The 21,609-nt window shown below is 40.5% G+C and overlaps 3 protein-coding genes across 3 annotated transcripts; 1 reads left to right on the forward strand and 2 right to left on the reverse strand.

Moving 5' to 3' along the window:
* Positions 1 to 560: 560 nt before the first annotated feature.
* LOC310999714 (chemerin-like receptor 1) lies at positions 561 to 1,539 on the reverse strand (the record flags this gene model as incomplete). Its single annotated transcript, XM_083990270.1, has 1 exon — positions 561 to 1,539. The coding sequence occupies exon 1, from the start codon at positions 1,530 to 1,532 to the stop codon at positions 561 to 563; it is 972 nt and encodes a 323-aa protein (XP_083846396.1). The 5' UTR covers positions 1,533 to 1,539.
* A 3,050-nt stretch (positions 1,540 to 4,589) lies between these two features.
* Positions 4,590 to 12,978, reverse strand: LOC310999715 (uncharacterized protein). The gene is made up of 4 exons (XM_083990271.1): positions 12,881 to 12,978; positions 11,016 to 12,154; positions 8,795 to 8,799; positions 4,590 to 6,853 (listed from the first exon to the last, which is right to left on the reverse strand). The coding sequence occupies exons 2-4, from the start codon at positions 12,141 to 12,143 to the stop codon at positions 5,764 to 5,766; spliced, it is 2,223 nt and encodes a 740-aa protein (XP_083846397.1). The 5' UTR covers positions 12,144 to 12,154; positions 12,881 to 12,978; the 3' UTR covers positions 4,590 to 5,763.
* Positions 12,979 to 15,942: 2,964 nt separating this feature from the next.
* On the forward strand, positions 15,943 to 20,337 carry LOC310999716 (trypsin-3-like; the record flags this gene model as incomplete). The annotated part of the gene is made up of 5 exons (XM_083990272.1): positions 15,943 to 15,964; positions 19,338 to 19,491; positions 19,623 to 19,885; positions 19,964 to 20,100; positions 20,188 to 20,337. 5 exons carry the CDS (start codon positions 15,943 to 15,945, stop codon positions 20,335 to 20,337), a joined length of 726 nt encoding a protein of 241 aa, XP_083846398.1.
* Between the last annotated feature and the right edge of the window lie 1,272 nt (positions 20,338 to 21,609).

The raw sequence follows: 21,609 nt of genomic DNA on the forward strand, positions 1-21,609 counted from the left end.
GGAACCCTGTTTAGATATATACGTACATACATTCTGAAACAACCAAAATAAATAGCCTACCTTTTTTTTTTTTTTCATTTTCAAGTGAATGCAATACGCATCCGTACATCAGGTCTTTGGAGCTTGTTCTGCAACAGACAGATTAATCCATGCTGCAACACACAGTGACAAAGGAAATCACTCTTCCAACTGTTTGACTACATCATGTACATTGTGTACACTGTGTACACTTGTTTTAAATGTTAAAAATGCAGATAGGCTATGTTTTTTCTTCTTCTCTGGGGTATATCTATATTCTGAGGGGTGGTATATTTTCAGTATTCTTTTACAATAACAATTATCTTTATTTTTCCTAACCTTAGTTTACATATTTTCATTTTTCGATTGGGAGCTCTATCACAAAATAATTTTCCCTTGGAGATCAATAAAGAAAATGATTCTGATTCTGATTCTGATACTGATAATAACAAATTATTATATAACAATAACACAAAGCTGCTTTGTGTGAAAATCCTAAACATTTTTGTTATTCATTTCATGGCTGATCTAATACCGCAGCATCAGAAACTTGTGACTTGTGTGCCACTCTGACTGGTGGCCACTGAGTTTGTGTAAGTATGAGATGGAGACACCTCCTCTTGGAAGACAGTTTCCAATATATTCAGGACAGATTTGCGAACTTTATCCTTGAAATCTTGGCCCATGAACACATACAGCAGTGGGTTCAGGCAGCTGTTGAGAAAGGCCAGGCTGGAGGTTACAGGGATACCAATAGCGAGGACATGTTCAAATCTTTTCCTATCCATAAAATGAACCAACTCTATTAACTGAAAGACATGAAAGGGAGCCCAGCACAGGAAAAAAGTGATGATAACTGCAGCGATGATCTTAAAGGGGCGACTCGACTGGCTGGACAGGGTGCGGTTCCTCCTGAGACGATGGATTATCACAGCATAAGAGGAGACAATGACAGTGAAGGGGACAACAAATCCAAGGAGGAAGCGGGTGAGGGTCATGGCCTGATGACGTGACTCTTCTAGGTCCATCACATATGCTGTTTGATTATCATCAGAAAGAGCAAAATTGTCAAAACATATGATGTTCTCACCATATTCAGTGTCCTTGAAGATGAAGTACGGAGCGCTGAGAATCAGAGCCAGGACCCAAACACCAAGACTCACATAGGAAGCCTTCCGTACGTTTCGGTGGTTCTGGGCCCAGACAGGTGACACCACAGACACACATCTGTCCACACTGATCACCACCAGGATGTAGATGCTGGCAAACATGTTCAGAAAGCTTATTGTACTGTTCAGTTTGCACATGAAGTTGCCGAAAGGCCAGTGGAAACCCAGGGCTGTGTAGGTTATACTCAGGGGCAGGAAGGCTGTGAAGAGGAAGTCGGCCACAGCCAGGTTGAGGAACCAAACTGTGTTAACGGTTTTCTTCATCTTGAACCCGGTCACCCAGATAACCACTCCGTTACCGAGCACACCAAAAACGAAGGCCAGGCAGTAAACAATGACAGACATGATGTTGAGAGACTTTATCAGCTCATCATGCTCACTGTCGTCTCCATGAAAAGAGCCATTAACCCCGGTGAAGTCTGATGTATTCATGTCATCGAAAAGGGTAGTGGTCATTACCTCCATCATTGTCTTAGAACCTGCAACGAAAACAAGTAGTTACCCCGAGCACACCAAAAATGAAGGCCAGGCAGTAAACAACGACAGAGAAGATGTTGAGAGACTTTCTCAGCTCAGCAAGGTCATCACTGTTAAGTAAATCTGAACATGAAAAATATTATTTTCTCAATTCTCCCAAAACCTCAACATCCTCCAGCACAGAGCAAAGATTTTTTAAATAGATCAGTTCATGAGAGAGTAGCTGAACTGTTTCTCTTTTTAAAAAATATACCGAAATCATAGTATCTGTTTCTTACCTTATGATCAATAATAATACATTCCAGAAGGTGTTTGTCACTGTGGCTTTTACCATCACCTGATGCCTTAATTATCTTATTTTTTCAATACAATCTGTACACATTAAATTCATGTAAAGTCAATATAGCAAAATTACCTTACCTTAAGTCAGTCAGTTGGATGAGGAAGTGTTCAGCTGTGGTAACTCACATCGAATGCTGTCAGGTTTCAAATCAATTTGTAGTCCACATGACTTATATGTGTGAAGTTAAGACGTCATGGAGGCGTCAACATACTAACACAGCAATTCGCAAGGAAAAAAGGGTGGTACAAATGATACAACTATGTGAGGACAAGCGTTTTAAAATAAAGTTCTGTTCTGATCTGTTTAAAAAGCACATTTAACACATGGCAAATATATGATAAATGTGAATCACATCATATTAGCTCCACTACTAATGGTGTCTTGACCTCCACTCTGATAACATCATCCCCGTTGTAAGAAATCTACAGTAGGAGTGCCTTTAATTCTCCCCTTTGCTTCAAAACACAAATGTGCAGTCTTATTTCATGCACTTAAGAAATATCAGGATATAATTCCCCTTTTACTGTATCTGCCCATAATCTAGACAGAGTTGTCTGACTGTAATTACTGTAATACCCTTCATTCTGGACTCAGCCAAACCTAATTCCATGGTTGAAAATGCTGCTGCTAGATTGATTTCTGGTACTAGAACATGAACACGAACTCTGTCTGGTTTATATGTGTATTCACATAACTCATATGTGTCAAGTCATCACCAGACTGGAGGTCCTTAAATGTATGAGTGGAAAAGTTGTAATTTATAATCGAAATAGAAAAACTCAACAGATCCTTACTGTGCTGATGCCTGATTTAAATACCCCATCTTAAAAAAACATAGTAGGTGTAAAGTGAGTTTTTGAAGCCCAGCAACCTATATGAATACCTGAACTTCTCAGAAAGAGCTGGTGCTCATGGGACACCTTAACTGTTCAGTTTGCACATGAAGTTGCCGAAAGGCCAGTGGAAACCCAGGGCTGTGTAGGTTATACTCAGGGGCAGGAAGGCTGTGAAGAGGAAGTCGGCCACAGCCAGGTTGAGGAACCAAACTGTGTTAACGGTTTTCTTCATCTTGAACCCGGTCACCCAGATAACCACTCCGTTACCGAGCACACCAAAAACGAAGGCCAGGCAGTAAACAATGACAGACATGATGTTGAGAGACTTTATCAGCTCATCATGCTCACTGTCGTCTCCATGAAAAGAGCCACTGACCCCGGTGAAGTCTGATGTATTCATGTCATCGAAAAGGGTAGTGGTCATTACCTCCATCATTGTCTTAGAACCTGCAACGAAAACAAGTAGTTACCCCGAGCACATCAAAAATGAAGGCCAGGCAGTAAACAACGACAGAGAAGATGTTGAGAGACTTTCTCTCAAAAAAACTGTCCCTGCTACATCATGTGGTTGAGCTCATATCTGCCTGATGAACCGTAGAATAAAATTTGTTGCTGTTTGAACTGACATCTGAATATGCACAGTATTTGCAACATTTGACATTAATTTAGGGATAGTAAGCTGTCTTGTAGGCTAGCTACGCCATCTTTGCCTCTGTCCACTTGACACAGAAAATGCTGCCTTTGTAGATGCCAGCAAAAGAGATCTAAAGAAGGACTGTATCTTTGTCTGACGTAGAGTTGTCACATTGACTCACATCAACTGGGGTTTTTACGTCATGGCTATCTGCACGTCTCTTCCTGTGTGAACACTTAATCAGATTTCCACTGAACTTTAGAACTCCCACACAAGATTATATTTTGAAAATATGTAAGCTCATATTAATGTAGCTCATTCTAAATTGGTTGGATAATTTCAGTCACAAAATAAAGAGATTTACCTCAAAAGTTACACAGTTAAGGAAACGATGTTCAAGATTTGCTAAAACAAAAATTACTTTATTTCCCTGTAAAGTTTTGGTCCTGGGTCTGCAGCACACAGTTTTGAAGTTATATTGTACAACAGCTTTGTCTGCTGGTCAGCTTTCATTAATAAAGAAGTTCATAATAATAATATCAATATCATGTGATGCAAATACAACGTAAAATAGATCAGAATTAAGTTTTTATAAACAGTTTTATGTCACAATATTCACATCTGCAGTCTCACAAAAGTATGTGTGCATTTCAATCTTTATGTGAAGTTAAGTTGCCTGGCAGCAGCCTGGTGGTCCTCTTGAAACAGTTGAATCATACAGTTGCTGCATCAAAAAAAATGTAAACCTGTAAGCACCAAATCAAGTAGAGCAGTCCATGCTATCATAAAATGGACACATATGCATGTTTGTTAAATGGTCAGGAGCAAGGAAGTGGATTGATTGCTTCCAGGTCAAAAATCCTACAGTCAGGCCCATGACAATAGGATGGAAGTCAGGTTTACTTGCAATGAGGATTTCCTGCTGCTGCCACAAGTGGGCAGTCAATTACTTGACCTGATGCAAACAGGCAACAGATCCTTCCTTCTGTGACAGAGCAGGGCAGTGCTCTGAGGTCAGATCTAGACACATCGCTTCCACTTAACTGATGGGTGCTTCTTGCCACACAAAGTTTTGCACAAGTTCATAAACTGAAAAACACAGCGAATGTAGGACAATGTTGTAGCACTTTAATTGTGGTAGATATGGTAAATGGAGATAAAAGTGATAAATTCATGGTGGTTATTTGATTAAAGAGCGGTATAGCAATATTTACCAAAGTCATACAACATAGAGGCCTACTGTTTTGTATTTGTGACGAATCAATTCAAAGTTGATTAAACTGCTACAATCTTATGAACAAAATCACCATAAACATTAACATTGTCATCACAGCAGAACATGTACACAATGAGAATGGAGGCCAGATACATCTGTGATAAATAAGCAAACAAAAAGTGGTCAAAGAATGATCAAACCAAGCTAAGTTTATAGTACAGCTTCTACTTTACACATAATATTGTATTTTATATTACAAGGCTGACAGTTGTATGTTTAACAGGTCTTTTTAACATCATGCCGGAGGACTGTTGGAAATTAGCCTTTGACTAACACTGGCACATTTACATGTCCATTAATGTGCACTGTCCTTGAAATAAAAAAAAAAAAAAAAAAAAAAAAAAAAAATAATAATACATTAGTAACATGTTTATTAAAGCTTGCCTTAGATATGTAGATGCAGGTGTTAAAAGTAAAAGGAAGTAGATTATGTGGTGTTGCCACACACACACACACAGTCGTGTACCCAATTCTTTTATGTTAAGTCATGACTCATGTCGTAATTGGATTGAGTTGGTAACTTGTGAAGTGGAAGTTGGGAAATTAACTTTCAATAAGCCTTACAGTGGTCACACAACACTAGAAACTTTACAGCTCACAACAGTTTGTAGCACAGCAACATACGGGATATTTATTTGTTATAATAGCCCTCTTACTTCATGAGCCAGAATTTTATTTAGTTACATTTTAAAATTATAACCAATAACCTACTCATATTGGTGCTTTCCTTCCACACACAGGTAAGGGTATGGTCATTCAAATCTACCCTGCAAGTGAAAGATGTAAACGTGACAAAAAACTTCCCTTTTTTGGTATTACCAAATTTTATTCAAAAGGAAATGTTTGGAAATAACCGCTGGGTTTTCTTTCAAGACTTACTTTTTTTCCCCCACTGTTGAGCTTTGCATGGCATTGACACAAAACATTTGTGTGCAAAGACAAACAACATTGTAAATACAAGCACTCTTTGACAAACATGACCCCCCCCCCCCCCCCCCCAATTTCCAGCCTCACACCGCTGTGGTAGCAGCTGACTTGCCATTGGTCTGACTGGTGTCTGCTGACTTTGTGTCAGTGAACGAGTGTGTCTCATCTTCTTGGAAGGCTGTCTCCAATACATTCAGGATGGATTTGCGGATTTTATCCTTGAAATCTTGGCCCACGAACACATACAGCATTGGGTTCAGGCAGCTGTTGAGAAAGGCCAGGCTGGTGGCTATAGGGAAACCAATAGTAAGGACATAGTCGAATGTTGGACTGAATGTAAAATGAACCAACTCTATTACGCCCATGATATGAAAGGGAGCCCAGCACAGGAAAAAAGTGATGATAACAGCAGCGATGATCTTAAAGGGGCGACTTGACTGGCTGGACAGGATGCGGTTCCTCCTGAGACGATGGATTATCACAGCATAAGAGGAGACAATGACAGTGAAGGGGACAACAAATCCAAGGAGGACGCGGGTGAGGGTCATGGCCTTATGGCGTAACTGCGCCAACGCAATCACAGATGGTGTGAAATCATTTGAAAGAGCAAAGTTGTTGAAGCAGTTGATATACTCTTCATTAAGAAATGATGGCGCGGTGTCTCTGAAGACGGTGTACGGAGTGCTGAGAATCAGGGCCAGGACCCAAACACCAAGACTCACATAGGACGCCTTCCGTACGTTTCGGTGGTTCTGGGCCCAGACAGGCCACACCACAGATATACATCTGTCCACACTGATCACCACCAGGATGTAGATGCTGGCAAACATGTTCAGGGAGCTTACACCACTGTTAACTCTGCACATAAAGTTGCCAAATGGCCAGTGGAAATTTAGGGCTGTGTAGGTTATACTCAGGGGCAGGAAGGCTGTGAAGAGGAAGTCGGCCACAGCCAGGTTGAGGAACCAAACTGTGTTAACGGTTTTCTTCATCTTGAACCCAGTCACCCAGATAACCACTCCGTTACCGAGCACACCAAGAACAAAGGCCAGGCAGTAAACAATGATAGACATGATGTTCAGAGCCTTTCTCAGTTGAGCATAATTATCTACGAAGTAAATTCCATCTGTATTGTTGTGATTGAAAAGGGTCGTGTTCGCCTCCATTATTGAGCTGCAATGACAATATGACACAAACACATGAGTTTGAACTTATTTTATTTTGTCTAGTTTATCCACATTGTTTTCAGTATCAGCTCTTAATAATATAGCTCTTGCATGAATATGTAATATTCAGTACAGTAATAAATTAATCTTGACAGTGAACCTTCAAAATGAACTGACTAATCTGGATCCAGGACTGACAGAATCAGCTCTGAGTAGTGGAGATCTTGGCTTAGAGCTGCATCATCTGCTTGTGTTGTTGGAGCCAAAGCCACAGAAACACTTGTGATGCTTAAAGGTTCATCATTGGTGATAATTCAAGATCACCACTGTGCTCTGTCTGAAAAGTTTGTGAACCTGCTCTTCAGAGACCTTATAACCACCTTCTTGGTAAATTATCATGTTATATCTTGGGTTTGTTACCTTTCTCACTCCAGCGGAGCTATGAACTTGAAGTAAGGAAAAATGCTTTTGCTGTATTTGGAACAATCTAAACAACATTACCTAAAAAATAAAGCGCTCTTACTCCTCTGGAAATTTACGACCCTTTCTCTGTCTGTCTGCTTGCCTGAAGTGTTTGTCTTGCTCTCTACAGCCAAAATTTGGTGATATTTCCTTCGTCTTATCTCATGTAAAAAAAAAAAAAGGAAACATACCGTTCTCAAAGGTGTCCAGTTGGCTGGGTGGGAATCTGCAGCAGAGATTTCTTTGCAAAAACTCTCACAAGTTTATATACACTAGCCACGGGAAGTAGTCCAATAAGTCACTGCCCACACTGAGGAGGAACCACAAAAACAACAAAATAAAACCCTCCCTCTAACCCCAAGTCCATTACATCTCTGAAAATCACACTTGAACTGAACATGTCCTTATTTGCGCAACGCACATGTTGACATTTACTCTTTGTTGCAATGTGGAAATAGTGTGAATCAGCATCCTAACCCTAGATATAAAATCATCTTTCCGTTTCCCATTTATACACCCTTCACAATGTTACAACAAAGTTGTGGCAGCATCTGGCAGTAACGGATGGTTGCCTAACAGTATGATACAACAGCAGCTTACTATCCACTAAAGGTTGACATATAAACGAAATAATGAATTGCATTTATGATATTGCAATTCCACAGGTCTGTGCTGTCTGTGTCCTGTTTTGTTCTCATTACCTACGTACATCATTTTGAAAGACGCGTTTTTTTTTTTCATTTATTACACATATCTTACAAAAAGGTGTTTAGCAACAACAGAAACGGTATTGGCACCAGTTACCAGATTACTGGCCCTCCAATACAACTGATAATACCATAAAATAATCACAGATAAAATATAATATCATTGCTACTCTTAAATGTTACTTTGTTTTTTGACAGACTGGAAGAATACCACATATTAAAGCAGAAGTAAGCGATCCGGTCGTTTTGGCTAATGCTGCGTTCCAGGCAGGCTTTTGAAACTGTAAATTACAGCTTCAAGTCACAACTTACGACTTTGCAGCGTTCCAGGCAACTCGTAACTCGTGTTTTTCTGACCTGTTGCCTGTGAAAGTGCACTATAACGGCCACTCGTGTTTTTCCGACCCGTGAACTCGTACCAGATCAAAACTGGTACGACTTCACATGTCGGAAAAACACGAGTTACGGGTTGCTAACTTCTTGTCAGCTGATGGAGTTAGCAGCCCCCGCCCTCGTCATGGATCTATTGGTCCTCGTCCCTACGTCACCACATTCACGCGCATCCCTTGGCTGCACACACAGCCCTTTATGCCGTTCTCTCTCCTCATTGGATAAAACTTGTAGGATACAAGAAAAGTTTTCTCCTCGGCTCAGAGCAGAGTGACTGAGAGACCCGTGTTTTGGTCCAAACACTCCATGTAAGTGATTCCCGTCGGAAGATATAACTATTTAAGACTTATATTAACACAAAAATATCGCTTACTTCTGTTTTAACCAACCCTCTCTACAGAGTATCATTAAGTTACAGAGCTAAAGGAGCTTTTCTGTAAGTTTTGCTCCCGCTACAGCTAATGTTGGCGTTTACTCAGCAGCCTTGACAAAGGCTTAACAATAAAAGAGGTTATAATCGAGTGTGCTCTCTGAGCAGCACCCCCTCTTTAGGGCAGCCTGGATGCTACGGTAGCTCAGTATCAGCGAGTGATGAGAGGGCCTGGCTGGACAGGGGCTAGCTGGTTAGTGTGCTCACATCAGTAAAACAAAAGATAGAAATACAAGCAAAACAAGAAGGTTGTTTTTCACAGATTTAGACGACTCTTGGTGAGTAAGGATTTAAAATTTGATGCTGAACTTGCAACTTTTCTCCTCAATTCTTAGTAAATACTTATTCATGCTAATGTTTGCTATGGCAAAAGGTACGAAAAAGCTCCTTCAAAATGTGTACTCTTTTGATAAAATTTTGACACGAGTTTTCTCTTGACTGAAACTTTCCCACAATTCATTCACAGTTCAAATGGTCTGCTCTCTTTAGGACTTGTGGCAGCAGCGCTCTGTTCCACAAATATCTGCTTTAGATCATATCAAACAGCAATATAAAATTAACAATAATGGAGGATTGCAAAGTGCTCTCCTAACTTTAAGAAAAATATACTGTGGAAACTGAACTGGAACTGCAAACTGTATTGGGCAAAAATTACACCAGTGTCCAAATGATCTCACTAATAAAATGAAGACATTTATCACACATTTTGCCTACTTAAGTCAGGCACCAGAGGAGGTCACAAATTGCACAAATTCAAAAATATTAATTTAATACATTATCAAATGATTGTTTACCTGTATCTTAGCTACACATGCACTGATATGCATCATTTGTTATGAGATTAACATTATGGAAAGTTGGTAAAGTCTAAATAATATTTTAATAATTGAAATAATCATGAGAATCATAGTAACAGCTATCATCATCATCATCATCATCATCATCATCATCATCATCATCATCATCATCATCATCATCATCATCATCATCATCATCAACAACAACAACAGCAACAAAAAAAGTCAATTATCATTCCCCTTAAATAGACTTTTCATAGAGATGATTGATATCAGGTCACATACGGCAGATAAAGCAAAGCAACGAAGAATACATTGAATAATTTAGCCATTATATTTAGTGACCCAACAGACAGTTTCTCTGTAAACATTCTGATAACTGACTGATCTCGCAAGATGTTTTTTCTAGACAACGAAGCATAAAACAAGCAATCTGATTCTTGCCTCTCAAGTGTGAGTGTTTGCTCAGTTTGCTTCATCTTCCATGATAGTAACCGCAAATCATACAATTAAATGATCATATTATAGCACAACATGCATGCACTCAGGGTGGTGGTCAAAGACCGGAAAAAAAAGGAAAAAAAGAACAAATATAAACAACATCAAACTAAGCTTTACAATTAAAGTTTATAATGTATTACATCTCATACTGAGGAATATTTGTAAGACTCCCATTAGCCTGCCCTTGTGTGGAATAACATGTTAATCAAAGCCTGCAGGAGATATATAGTAGTTGAAAGGCTGAGTTTTTATGGTGTTGCCACACACATGTGCACACAGTAAGTTTGAGTGTGGACTTTAGATTACGTATTCAGTAAACTCTCTATTATACTTACAGTACATTATGTTGCACAGTTGGTGTCTTATATACTGCAAAAATTCTTCCACAGTATAAATGAATTGTTTAACATCTCATTTTCTGAGAAAAAAATGCATAATATATAGGCTATTCACTAGGTTTAGCATAGTATCAAGTGGAACTAACAGGACACCTGCATAATTAAAATAAGTTTGTATTTTGTATGTGTTTTCTGTTTCATTTCTTTGTTTACATCACTTTTAAACCACCTCCAAATATTAAATACCATAAATGCATTAGGCTACATTTTGATCTTCAGAGTATTGCACAATATCACTATGAGTCGTTCTACAATGTGTATTTCAAAGGCGGAGCTCTTTCTATCTTTCCTCTGGGCAGTTGGCCAATCAAAAAATAAAAACTCAAATCATAACAGACAAAATGTTGCAACGCAGATAATGTAGAAAGTGTTAGATGATACAATTATTAAAAACAACAGCAACAAAAAGTTATATGTTACATAAAGTTACATTTTCTATGTACAGTTACAGTATTTTTTATGCATATCATGGATAACTTTATACTTCAGCATCAGAAACCGACTTCTCTTTACTCCGACTCGTGACCATTGAGTTTGTGTAAGTATAGGAGCGAGACACCTCCTCCTGGAAGGCTGTCTCCAGTACGTTCAGGATGGATTTGCGAACTTTATCCTTGAAATCTTGACCCATGAACACATACAGCAGTGGGTTCAGGCAGCTGTTGAGAAAGGCCAGGCTGGTGGCTATAGGGATACCAATAATAGTGACATGGGTTAATGTGTCATTTGGATGATCCGCCGTGTGATTTACCATCTCAATCAGAACCATGATGTGATAAGGAGCCCAGCACAGAAAAAAAGTAGTGATAACTGCAGCGATGATCTTAAAGGGCCGACTTGACTGGCTGGACAGGGTGCGGTTCCTCCTGAGACGATGGATTATCACAGTATATGAGGAGACAATGACAGTGAAGGGGACAACAAATCCAAGGAGGAAGCGGGTGAGGGTCATGGCCTGATGACGAAAATGTCGCAGCTCAACCACAGATTGTGTTTCATAATCATCAGAGAGACCATAGTTTGTGAAGCAGTTGATGACATCTTCACTATACGGTGCAGTGTCCTTGAAGATGAAGTACGGAGCGCTGAGAATCAGAGCCAGGACCCAAACACCAAGACTCACATAGGAAGCCTTCCGTACGTTTCGGTGGTTCTGGGCCCAGACAGGTGACACCACAGACACACATCTGTCCACACTGATCACCACCAGGATGTAGACGCTGGCAAACATGTTCAGAAAGCTTATTGTACTGTTCAGTTTGCACATGAAGTTGCCGAAAGGCCAGTGGAAACCCAGGGCTGTGTAGGTCACACTCAGGGGCAGGAAGGCTGTGAAGAGGAAGTCGGCCACAGCCAGGTTGAGGAACCAAACTGTGTTAACGGTTTTCTTCATCTTGAACCCGGTCACCCAGATAACCACTCCGTTACCGAGCACACCAAGAACAAAGGCCAGGCAGTAAACAATGATAGACATGATGTTGAGAGACTTTCTCAGCTCATCATGCTCACTGTCGTCATACTCTTCGTCGTCTTCATAAAAAGAGCCATTGACCCCGGTGAAGTCTGATGTATTCATGACATCGAAAAGGGTAGTGGTCATTACCTCCATCATTGTCTTAGAACCTGCAACGAAAACAAGTAGTTACCCTTTAAATCAAAATTAGTTGTTAATAATTAATGAGATTAGTGATTTCCTTTGGTATTTAACTTACATTGTTATTAAATTAAATTCACTTTTTTTTCTCTTTTCTTTTTTTTTCCAAAAATGCTAATTTTGGTTTAATCTATGTCTGTTGACTAAAAGGGCTCTGAGGGGATGCAGTTCACAGAGGCATGACTGTAACTGCATGGGGACAAATCCTACTGCTTCACAACCTTTTCCTGTACCACAACAGACATTTTGCCAAGTCTTAATGACAGTTTGCAGAAAGTACGCCGACTTACTCTGCCAGAGGCATAATAATAAGTCAGAAAAAACACAAAGCCAAACTAGATACTTTTTCTTGCACAGTATGCACAGCACCAAATTTTCGCACTGATGGGAATCTATATCAACGCGTTAAAGGGAATAGAAATTGTTGCGCTTAAGTGTTTCCTTTCTTATCCAAAGAAAAATAAAACCGCTCGTTTAGTAAACGGAGCTGCAGCAGACATAGCCTGAAGGCACAATTTACATGCTTATCGTATCTGAACACTGAACAGATCATTGCCTATGGAGATCTGTGTCAGTCATACAGCGGCAAGCAGCAAGGGAAGGATGACTCCGCGATCGACAAACGTGATGCGATTCCCTATAACCTCATCTGACAAAACTGACCTGAGGGTAACAGCGAAGATGCATTAGCCTACCTCTCTCCAGGCTCCAGTCCGACGAGGATGTGTCCGTCTCAAAAGCTGCTCTGGAAAACTCCGACTACGAGGGAAAGTGTGGAGATCTGATCCCAGACTCCTTACATATGTGACGTCATTGCTCACACCAAGGCGGGACTATACAGACAGTACTTTTAGGGCACTTTGCAGACCATTAAAGCTTATACACTATCACACTTGTAAGAAAATAAATAAAGGAATATTTTTATTAAAGACACATGTTCGACTTAACATGGATGCACAGTTATGCTGCACAGTTGCACAATATGAGCAGCCTACACCACGCAACACATTCAGTTTACTCCCTCTCTCAGCAAATTATCTGCTTTTAATGCCATGAGAAGTTTCTTGCTGCAACACATTTGTTCTCTTCAAATGTCACCACAGGGATGAGCCTTTGTTCTCTGAGAAACTCAAAAAGAAGTGAGAGCAACCACACTGCGGTTCTGATTGACTTTTCTGTCATCATTTATGTGGTCCAGTAATTGGAGTTAACAGGAGTTCACCTGGGTGCAGAATAGTTTTAGGATTCCCCCCCCCCCCCTGCCCCTTCTGACTTTCACTTCATCACTAGACCTCTGCCTTGCACCACATGACCTGTTTCATTTGGTCATGTGCTTCTCTTAATCGTCCACCACTTCCCTTTCATACATCTGCCAGCCAACACTACTGACTGACCATTTCTTATGCTTAATGATGTTACATTCACTGTCCAATTATGCAAATAGATGAGTTCCTACTCAATACAACAGTGTCAGTTTTCCTCTTAAGAGCCAGGTCGTGACAAACTGGAGGAAGTTCACTCAGTAGTTTTGGGAAGAAGAAACAAATGTCAATTATCAGTTTTGTTACTGAGAGGATTTGGATCCAGTGATTGAGTAAGAAAGACAGGGCATAGCTATGTATATATATAAGCATAGCTGATTCTCTATTAATGTGGATGGACAAAGCTAGTAGCCGAGAAAAAGACCCAACCCTACAGGTCATGGTAGAGCCGTAACGCCGTCACTTTAAATTGTGGGTTGTAGCAATAACTACCTGAGAAAGAGCAGAGCTGCCACTTCTCATGTCCACCAATGATGCAGCTGCGTAATGTGTTTTTCTCCATGTGGGTTGAGCTCATGTTTGCTTGAGGTTAAGTGTAATCGCTCTGTGTTGACTGTGCGAATCGCCATCTGAACATGTAGGTAACATATTTTTAATGTCCCTTCACACTATAAGACAGTAAAAAAGGTGGTCTTTACTACTGGGCACAAGAATGGTGCTAAACTGCTAGGAAATCATTGGATTGCAACATTTTAGGATTAAAGCTATGGTTAAGGTTGAGAAAGATTGATCATTATTAACGTCTGCCACTCAAAAGGCAGAGACGAAGAGGAGATGCGACAAAATGAAATAACATCGGGCCTTAGTTTGCCCGGAGAGCCTGAAAAACGATGCTGATAGAACAGTGTTTTTGTTGAACGGGTAATCTTTCGTTTTTATTGTGGAAGTTGTGACTTATGAATCCGACACTGTTACTCCGCATTCAAAGCTGGCACCGTGTTTGGTTTCTGCTGGCAGGCTTGTTGTAGGGGGTGTGTCGTTAGAAGGCTCCGAGGGGAGGGCGATACGAGCTCGGAGGGGAGGGATGTGTGTGTGTGGGGGCATGCTTTTTTTTTTTTTCCCAAATCTCTCTCATTGTCTTTCACAACGTTGACCATAGCTTTAAGTGTACAGCCCCTCAAGTCTAAATCTCCTCTCTGTCAACATCCTGTTTTAGACTCAGATACTGTACATTAGATAGCACTTGGATCTAAAATACAGGTGTTTCTTTGATCTGTTACAGAACATGCAAACTGATTAATTAGGAAACAAGCAAAAACATGACTTAATATAAGAACTGAATATCTACATTTGCATCTTTTAGCTATTTTTCTGTTGTAGTGAAATGGAAAAAATGGGAATTTCTTGGGGAAAGATGAGGATGGGATTATCAAACCCAAACCTGAGTGGAAATTATGTATCCACTGAAGCAAATCTCAGTTTCAACTTTAATTTTATTTCTTAAATGTGCCTGACACATTGCTACTGTTTTCCACTTCACTTCTATCACAGTCAAAGATCCAAAAGCTGTAACATTGCCCAAGATCTTGTGAGATAGCCTATATCATGTAGTTTGCATTATAATAAAAAATCAGCCGGAATCTGCAGGAAATGACAGCAACAGTAGAAATATAATAATCAGAACAAGCTGGACATGGGGGAGTGTTGGCTGGAGAGTTTGAAGAACGGTGTCATCTCCCCAGAGTAGAGCCCTACCTTTCACTGGGGAAGAAATGTTTCATCTGAGTTTGACTTCATGGTCATATTTCCTCCCACATGGTTCCTCTTTACCCTTGCTGCCGCACAACCCACACATTTGCACACTGTAAATTGCGTGTATGCAGAATTTTCCATTTAGAAAACATGACAATGAAGAATTAGCTATTTCCTTACTCCATGTCACAATGTTACTTCTCATTTCCTGAGCATAGAGAAAATGCCACTAAGCAAGTTCTACTCTGATGACATTGCCCAGTTTGACACCCATCTATCAAATCTTGATTAAAATAGGAGCAGATGTTGCAAAGAACAGATGTTATGAAGACCATGCCAAAATCTGAATGCCATTTAATACAATGAATCTTATTCAATTTAAAATATTTTTGACATCTACAGTGTAACCTTATATACATTTACATCTTAATTAATCAAGGTGGATATCTGTGTAAATGATGCAAATTTTTGGTGAAATTTTGAATCATTTACCCAAATCTTTACAGACTAAATAGTTTCTCAGGCCACAATGATACATAATAATAATAATGATAATAATAATAATAATAAAGAAAGAAAGAAAATGAGACCAAGAAGCATCCTGGAGATGGTGTTGGCTTTGATTGTCCAACTTGTCCAACTTCACAATAAGACTTGAGCTGATCAGGTTTGCACACTGCTCGAACCTGCCCAACCCAAGAACTGAGCCCCCTGCTAATGTACACACACACCACACAGGAACCATGTCCTGCCAAAAGTCCAGATGTGAGGGGGAGGAAGAAAGGAAAGCAAGAGGGGGAAGAGAGAGAGGGAGAGAGTGAAGGAGTGAGAGACGCTACATGTCTATGTGTCTGTGTGCAGAGCCTCTGCGTGAGCTCAGAGCAACACCCGTGAATGTGTGGGATGGAGGACTTTTTTTTTTTTTTTTTTTTTGTTGGATACATAAATATTCAGCATTTGAAAAACTTCCCCACTGAGAGATCTTTCAGTCCAGGACCAAAACCAATTCACTCTAACTACAGGAAACTGTTTTAAATAACCTGACCCAGTTAACTTCTTTTTCACTCCTAAGAACGACATTGCTCCTGTTCAGCTCCATTTGTAATACTAAAGGATGTGCCAGTTTTAGCAAAAGTCTAGACAGCATGACTGTGCTTACTTTGTTTAATTTGGTCATGATCCTCTTTTGCAATACATCCACCAAGTCTCATATCTGCACTAAAATGTTTTTTTTTTCAACATTTCTTGTAACAGAACTTGAAGTCAGAGCATTTTGCTGCTGTCTGTAGGGGATATTAATAGCTAACCCAAGGCTATAGTTTGAGGGAAGCCTTCTGAGCCCAGGGCTTGCCAGAGTTCTTGATTTACCAACCAAACATGCAATTATGTGTGTGCCACACAAATACCAATTTGGGTGTGTAAAACAACGAGTGGAGGTTTAAAGGGAATTTAGTTTTAGCGGTGGGTGACAAATGCGATTGGAGTTTGGGGGTTTATTATTCACTAAAGCAGCTGGGAATGTGGGGGAAGTCACCTGAAAGGCACAAGTAAAATGTATCTCGGTCGTTGTGTCTTTGTGTGTGGTGCAATGAAGCACTAATGACATACTGCAGCTCCCAGCGTCACTGTAATACACCCAGTATTTTTCGCTGCTGTTGAGTGCAAAACACTGATCTCACAGCATTTCTAAATCCACAGCTCCTTTTGCAGGGGGCCAGGGTGAAATGGTGGTATGCTGTCTGTCGTGCTGAAACCTCTCCACTGCAATAATGCTGTCATACAGACACAAATAGTGGGAATCTGATGCAGCATTGAAACCTCAAAGGTTTGTTGATCTTGTTGTGGTGCTAACTGGAAATCAAACCCTCTGTCTCACGGTTGCGGAGAGGTCAGGAATTTTGTTTTTTTGAGTCAAAGCTGGTGCCAACGCCTCGTTCATATGGCTGAGTGAAGTTTTTTTTCCATGAAATACACCACACGCAGGAAAAAAAGCGGAACCTCAATAACTCAAACCACTTCCTTGCATTCGTCCCTGCTTTCGACCGCAGCGACTGGTCCCCTCTCGGCTGACCTAAGGGATATGAATAATCAGCCTGGACTCTGTCTGACAGCAAACAAGCCTGGCAATGCAGGAGTCGCACAGATCTCTGACACAGTGCTCTCTCTGTCTGTTGGAGGGTATTTTGAGGCACAGTGGAATGGGATTAGGGGACATAGAAATGGTTAAACATGCAGGGAATGCCAGATGGTGAATTAAATGGGAGTTTTTATCCTCTCCATATATTCTAACTAAGGGGTAGGGTGGCAAACACTGGAAAAAAAGTCTATGTGGTGCTGGAAATTATTGAAGGTCAATGGTACTTTTAGAGACAACCGAGACAGCAGGGAGGTTTTCTCTTGTTCCTTAATTCATTCCACTGATCAAGTCTTGAATGCTGTTTTGCAGCTGTGCAGCTGAACAGAAATCTGGCTGTCACATGTGGCAGAGTCATTTCCACCTTTGAGCTATTAGCTTGGGGGCTCTTCACATTTGTAGAGCGTTTTTAATGATTTTGGCAATTTAGTTTTCTCTCATAAATGCCACTGGAGGTTGCTGTGATGTCCTGTATAACTTCATGCCTTTTGTTGAAAATGTAGTGAAATGTAGTGAAATGTAGTCAGTACAGGAGAAAAACAATCTTTACACATGAGTATGTTTTGTAGCAACTGTGCCAAGTTGTTGCAATTATCAGCAGTCAAAGAAACGAGCAATGATATGCAGCTTGGAAAAGGAATGAGGCTGACGGTGTGTGCCACACAGTAATGAAGGTAGGAGAACTTGCCTGTGCTGGATGGGAATGTGTTATATTCTAGTCTTAAGTGTATAATCACAGGGTTTGTGTAAATGTACCCTCACATTTAAATGTTTTCCTGTCTGGTGCTGATAAACACCTATGCTCATACATGCGTAACTGAGCCTGGTGCCTCCCTACTACGTCTCCATTCTGATACATTGACTCAGCAATGATGCAGTTTGGCAGTGTTGGAATATTTCTCTGAGAGTGCTTCGGCTTCCTTCAAATATTTCATACCTCAGCCCAGAGAGAAAGTGACACAGAGAAGTTGCCGACCACCAAGTTGGATTTCAGAACAGGACTGAGATGAAATGATGAGTTGTGCTTTACAAACATTCATTTCTTTCTGCCATTTTTAAATTGTGTATCTGACTGCCAGAATTATCAAGTTGAATAAAAATCAGTAGTGGTGCAAAGAGACCTTACATGTGTCAGTTATTGATGTGTGTGAGTAACGGACACAGTGCGTCAGTTACTAAAACTAAGATAAATCAAGAAAGAAGTAATGGCTTTTCGTCAGTAAGTACTTCCCCGATGAGAGAAACTGCTGATACTATATCACATTTTCTAACCACATCATATTTACCAATGTAACAACTACTGAGTGTGTGAAAAAACATGAAAATATCAACACCTCCATATCTTGTATTGCAACATAGTGTTGAAATGTACTTTCCAGGCAGCAGGTTGCTGATAAGTGGACATCCAATAGAAAACATACTACGTATAGAAACAAACAAGATAAAGATCTTTCTATAATCTGCTTAGTTGAAGAGTTACTCAGAATCTCCTTGAATCACTGTATACGAAAGAAAAAAAACACATAAAACAAACACAATGTGAACTGAGTGAATGGATAATTCTAAATGTCAATTCAGATAGTTTTTTCTTTAAAGACCCCTCCCCAGGTTATTTTCACAGTACTGAACTATAGTGCTTTTCAATCTTAAATGCTGTGCATTAAAGCACTGGGGAAATGTAACACATGTTTAGTGTTTGAGGTGTACCTGTGACGATAGAAGACCTTGAGAAAAAAGAGATAAGAGGACTGAAATACGTGAAACTAAGAGCGAGAGGGCACATTAATCTGCCAGCCAAACAGACAGAAGGCATGAGGCTTTTCTTTCTTCTCACTCTCCTTGGGGGGGCAGGTATGGTATGAAGCTGATAGAAACAGCAAAACATCTACTAATTATTGGGCTTCATCAGGTGGACACCAGAGATTTGCATGTAAATAGGATTAGTGATTAAAAAAGGTGACAAATCTATGTCATTTGTTTGTTTGCTTCTTTATTTCTCCTTAGTTGCCCTGGAGGTAGATGACAAGATTGTTGGAGGGTATGAGTGCCCCAAAAACTCTGTGCCCTACCAAGTGTCTCTCTTCACCGGGTACAACTTCTGTGGTGGGACTCTTCTGTCTGACGAGTGGGTGCTCTCTGCCGCACACTGCAAACCAAAGTAAGAAAAGTGACCACTGGCACTTGAACCACAACTCTACAACGGCTGCTTATCACTAAGGGATTCACATATGTTGTGTTGCTTTCATTGTGAATCTCTCTTGATCTTAATAATGTGTTTAATCCTGCCAGGTCAAATGTAGAAGTTCGGCTGGGAGAGCACAACATCTGGGAACATGAGGGGACTGAGCAGTACATTATGTCCGCCGAATTTATCCGCCACCCTGACTACAACCCCCGCACGCAGGACAGTGATATCATGCTTATCAAACTGAGTCGCCCTGCCACCCTGAACAGCTTTGTGCGACCTGCAACTCTTCCCACAAAGTGTGGCAACGATGGGACCATGTGCAAGATCTCTGGATGGGGCAGTCTTCGTGCCAGCAACGACGGCTGTGAGTTAAAAGGCTGAATATGTTAATGGATTTCATGTCATAAGAACAGTCGTGCATATTTTTTTCTGTCTTTTTCAGCAAGGTACCCCGATAAGCTGCAGTGTCTGGATGCCCCTCTCCTGAGTGATGACACATGCTTTAACGCCTATCCTTTCCAAATCACTGAAAACATGATCTGTGCTGGCTACCTGGAGGGAGGGAAGGACTCCTGTCAGGTAACATGATGATCACAGCTAATGAAATACAAAACTGATAGGCTTGCATATATATCAGTGTGTATAACCTCATCTTATTATCCCCAGGGAGACTCCGGGGGTCCCATGATGTGTGACGGTGTGCTGCAGGGAGTTGTGTCTTGGGGACATGGTTGCGCTCTGAGAAAGAAGCCCGGGGTGTACACAAAAGTTTGCAACTACACATCCTGGATCAAGAACACAATGGCATCTGGCTGAGCAGCAAAGAGTTCACATGTAGCAACATCAGTAAAGTCAACTATTGGACGTGCTGTGTGTACAGTGTGGTTTATATGGGTCTATTACACACGCACACACACACACACACACACACACACACACACACACACACACACACACACACACACACACACACACACACACACACACACACACACACACACACACACACACACACACACACACACACACACACACACACAAATAGGGCAGCTGCATTTTTATGCATTTTATGTGAAATTGTCACAGTAAAGTGTCATAACATTCTATGTGCACAGTGGTTTATGCAGGTCATTAGAATAAGAACATCTATAAAACCAAATATCTATGAATATAACGTGTGAAACTGCACTTCTTCTCTCTCTCACACACACACGCACCCACACAGCCACCCACACACACACACTCATATATACGCATACATGCACCATATGCATATATGCACCATATATATATAGCATATATGCATTAATGCGTATATGAAAATGGCCAATTTTATGTATGTCACATATATTCAAACCTATATTAAAACGTATAGGTTCTTTCCGTGTGGGTGGTGGCTAATTTAGAGAAAGTCCCATCCAGACCTTGCATTACAGTAACCTGACAGACTGAGGCTTCGGCTGAGAAGTGTCTTTAACAAGTATGAGCACTTGAAAAGCTTCTTGAGTCACTGGCATGATTCATAGCTTTGTAGATTGACTGTAAATGGCAAGTGCGGCAACTGCAAGAGTGTAATATACTGTAGGTGCCTCACTGAGAGTCTACAAACTCTGAACAACTTCAGGGGAATGGGGAGGGACATGTTTCTTGCTTGAGGATGCCTCAGAAGAAAACAGAACAGTTGAGGAACCAATGACATTAACTGTATCTCAGAGGCTGGAAAATGCAGCTACACTGCTCTCTGTGGGTTGAAAGAGCATAGCATTTTGCACACTCCATAATCAGTGTGTATTGAGCACTGGGACAATAATTGCACTTAGCCAGTTTACTTTTCAGAAACTTGTCTAATTGTCACTAAAGCTAAATGAGATTACAACTGGAGTACAGTGTGTTGGTTCAATCTGATTAGCAATATTTGTGCAGTCAGTTTGAGTTGGGTTAAAATGAAAATACAGGTGAATATTTACAGAGAGTTGTATGTCTTGAATCCTTCGAGAAGGACGCTGTTCTGTAACATCTGTGTGAAAATAAAACAGCATCAGGTGCACATATGAGGATACTCCATCATAAAATCCCAAAATGATTTGT

Source organism: Trachurus trachurus (assembly GCF_905171665.1).
Source record: "Trachurus trachurus genome assembly, chromosome: 16".
In the NCBI taxonomy this organism is placed as follows: Eukaryota; Metazoa; Chordata; class Actinopteri; order Carangiformes; family Carangidae; genus Trachurus; species Trachurus trachurus.

Coding starts and splice junctions, on each gene's coding strand:
- LOC310999715 (XM_083990271.1), bottom strand. CDS start 12,143: ATGATGGAGGTAATGACCACTACCCTTTTCGATGTCATGAATACATCA.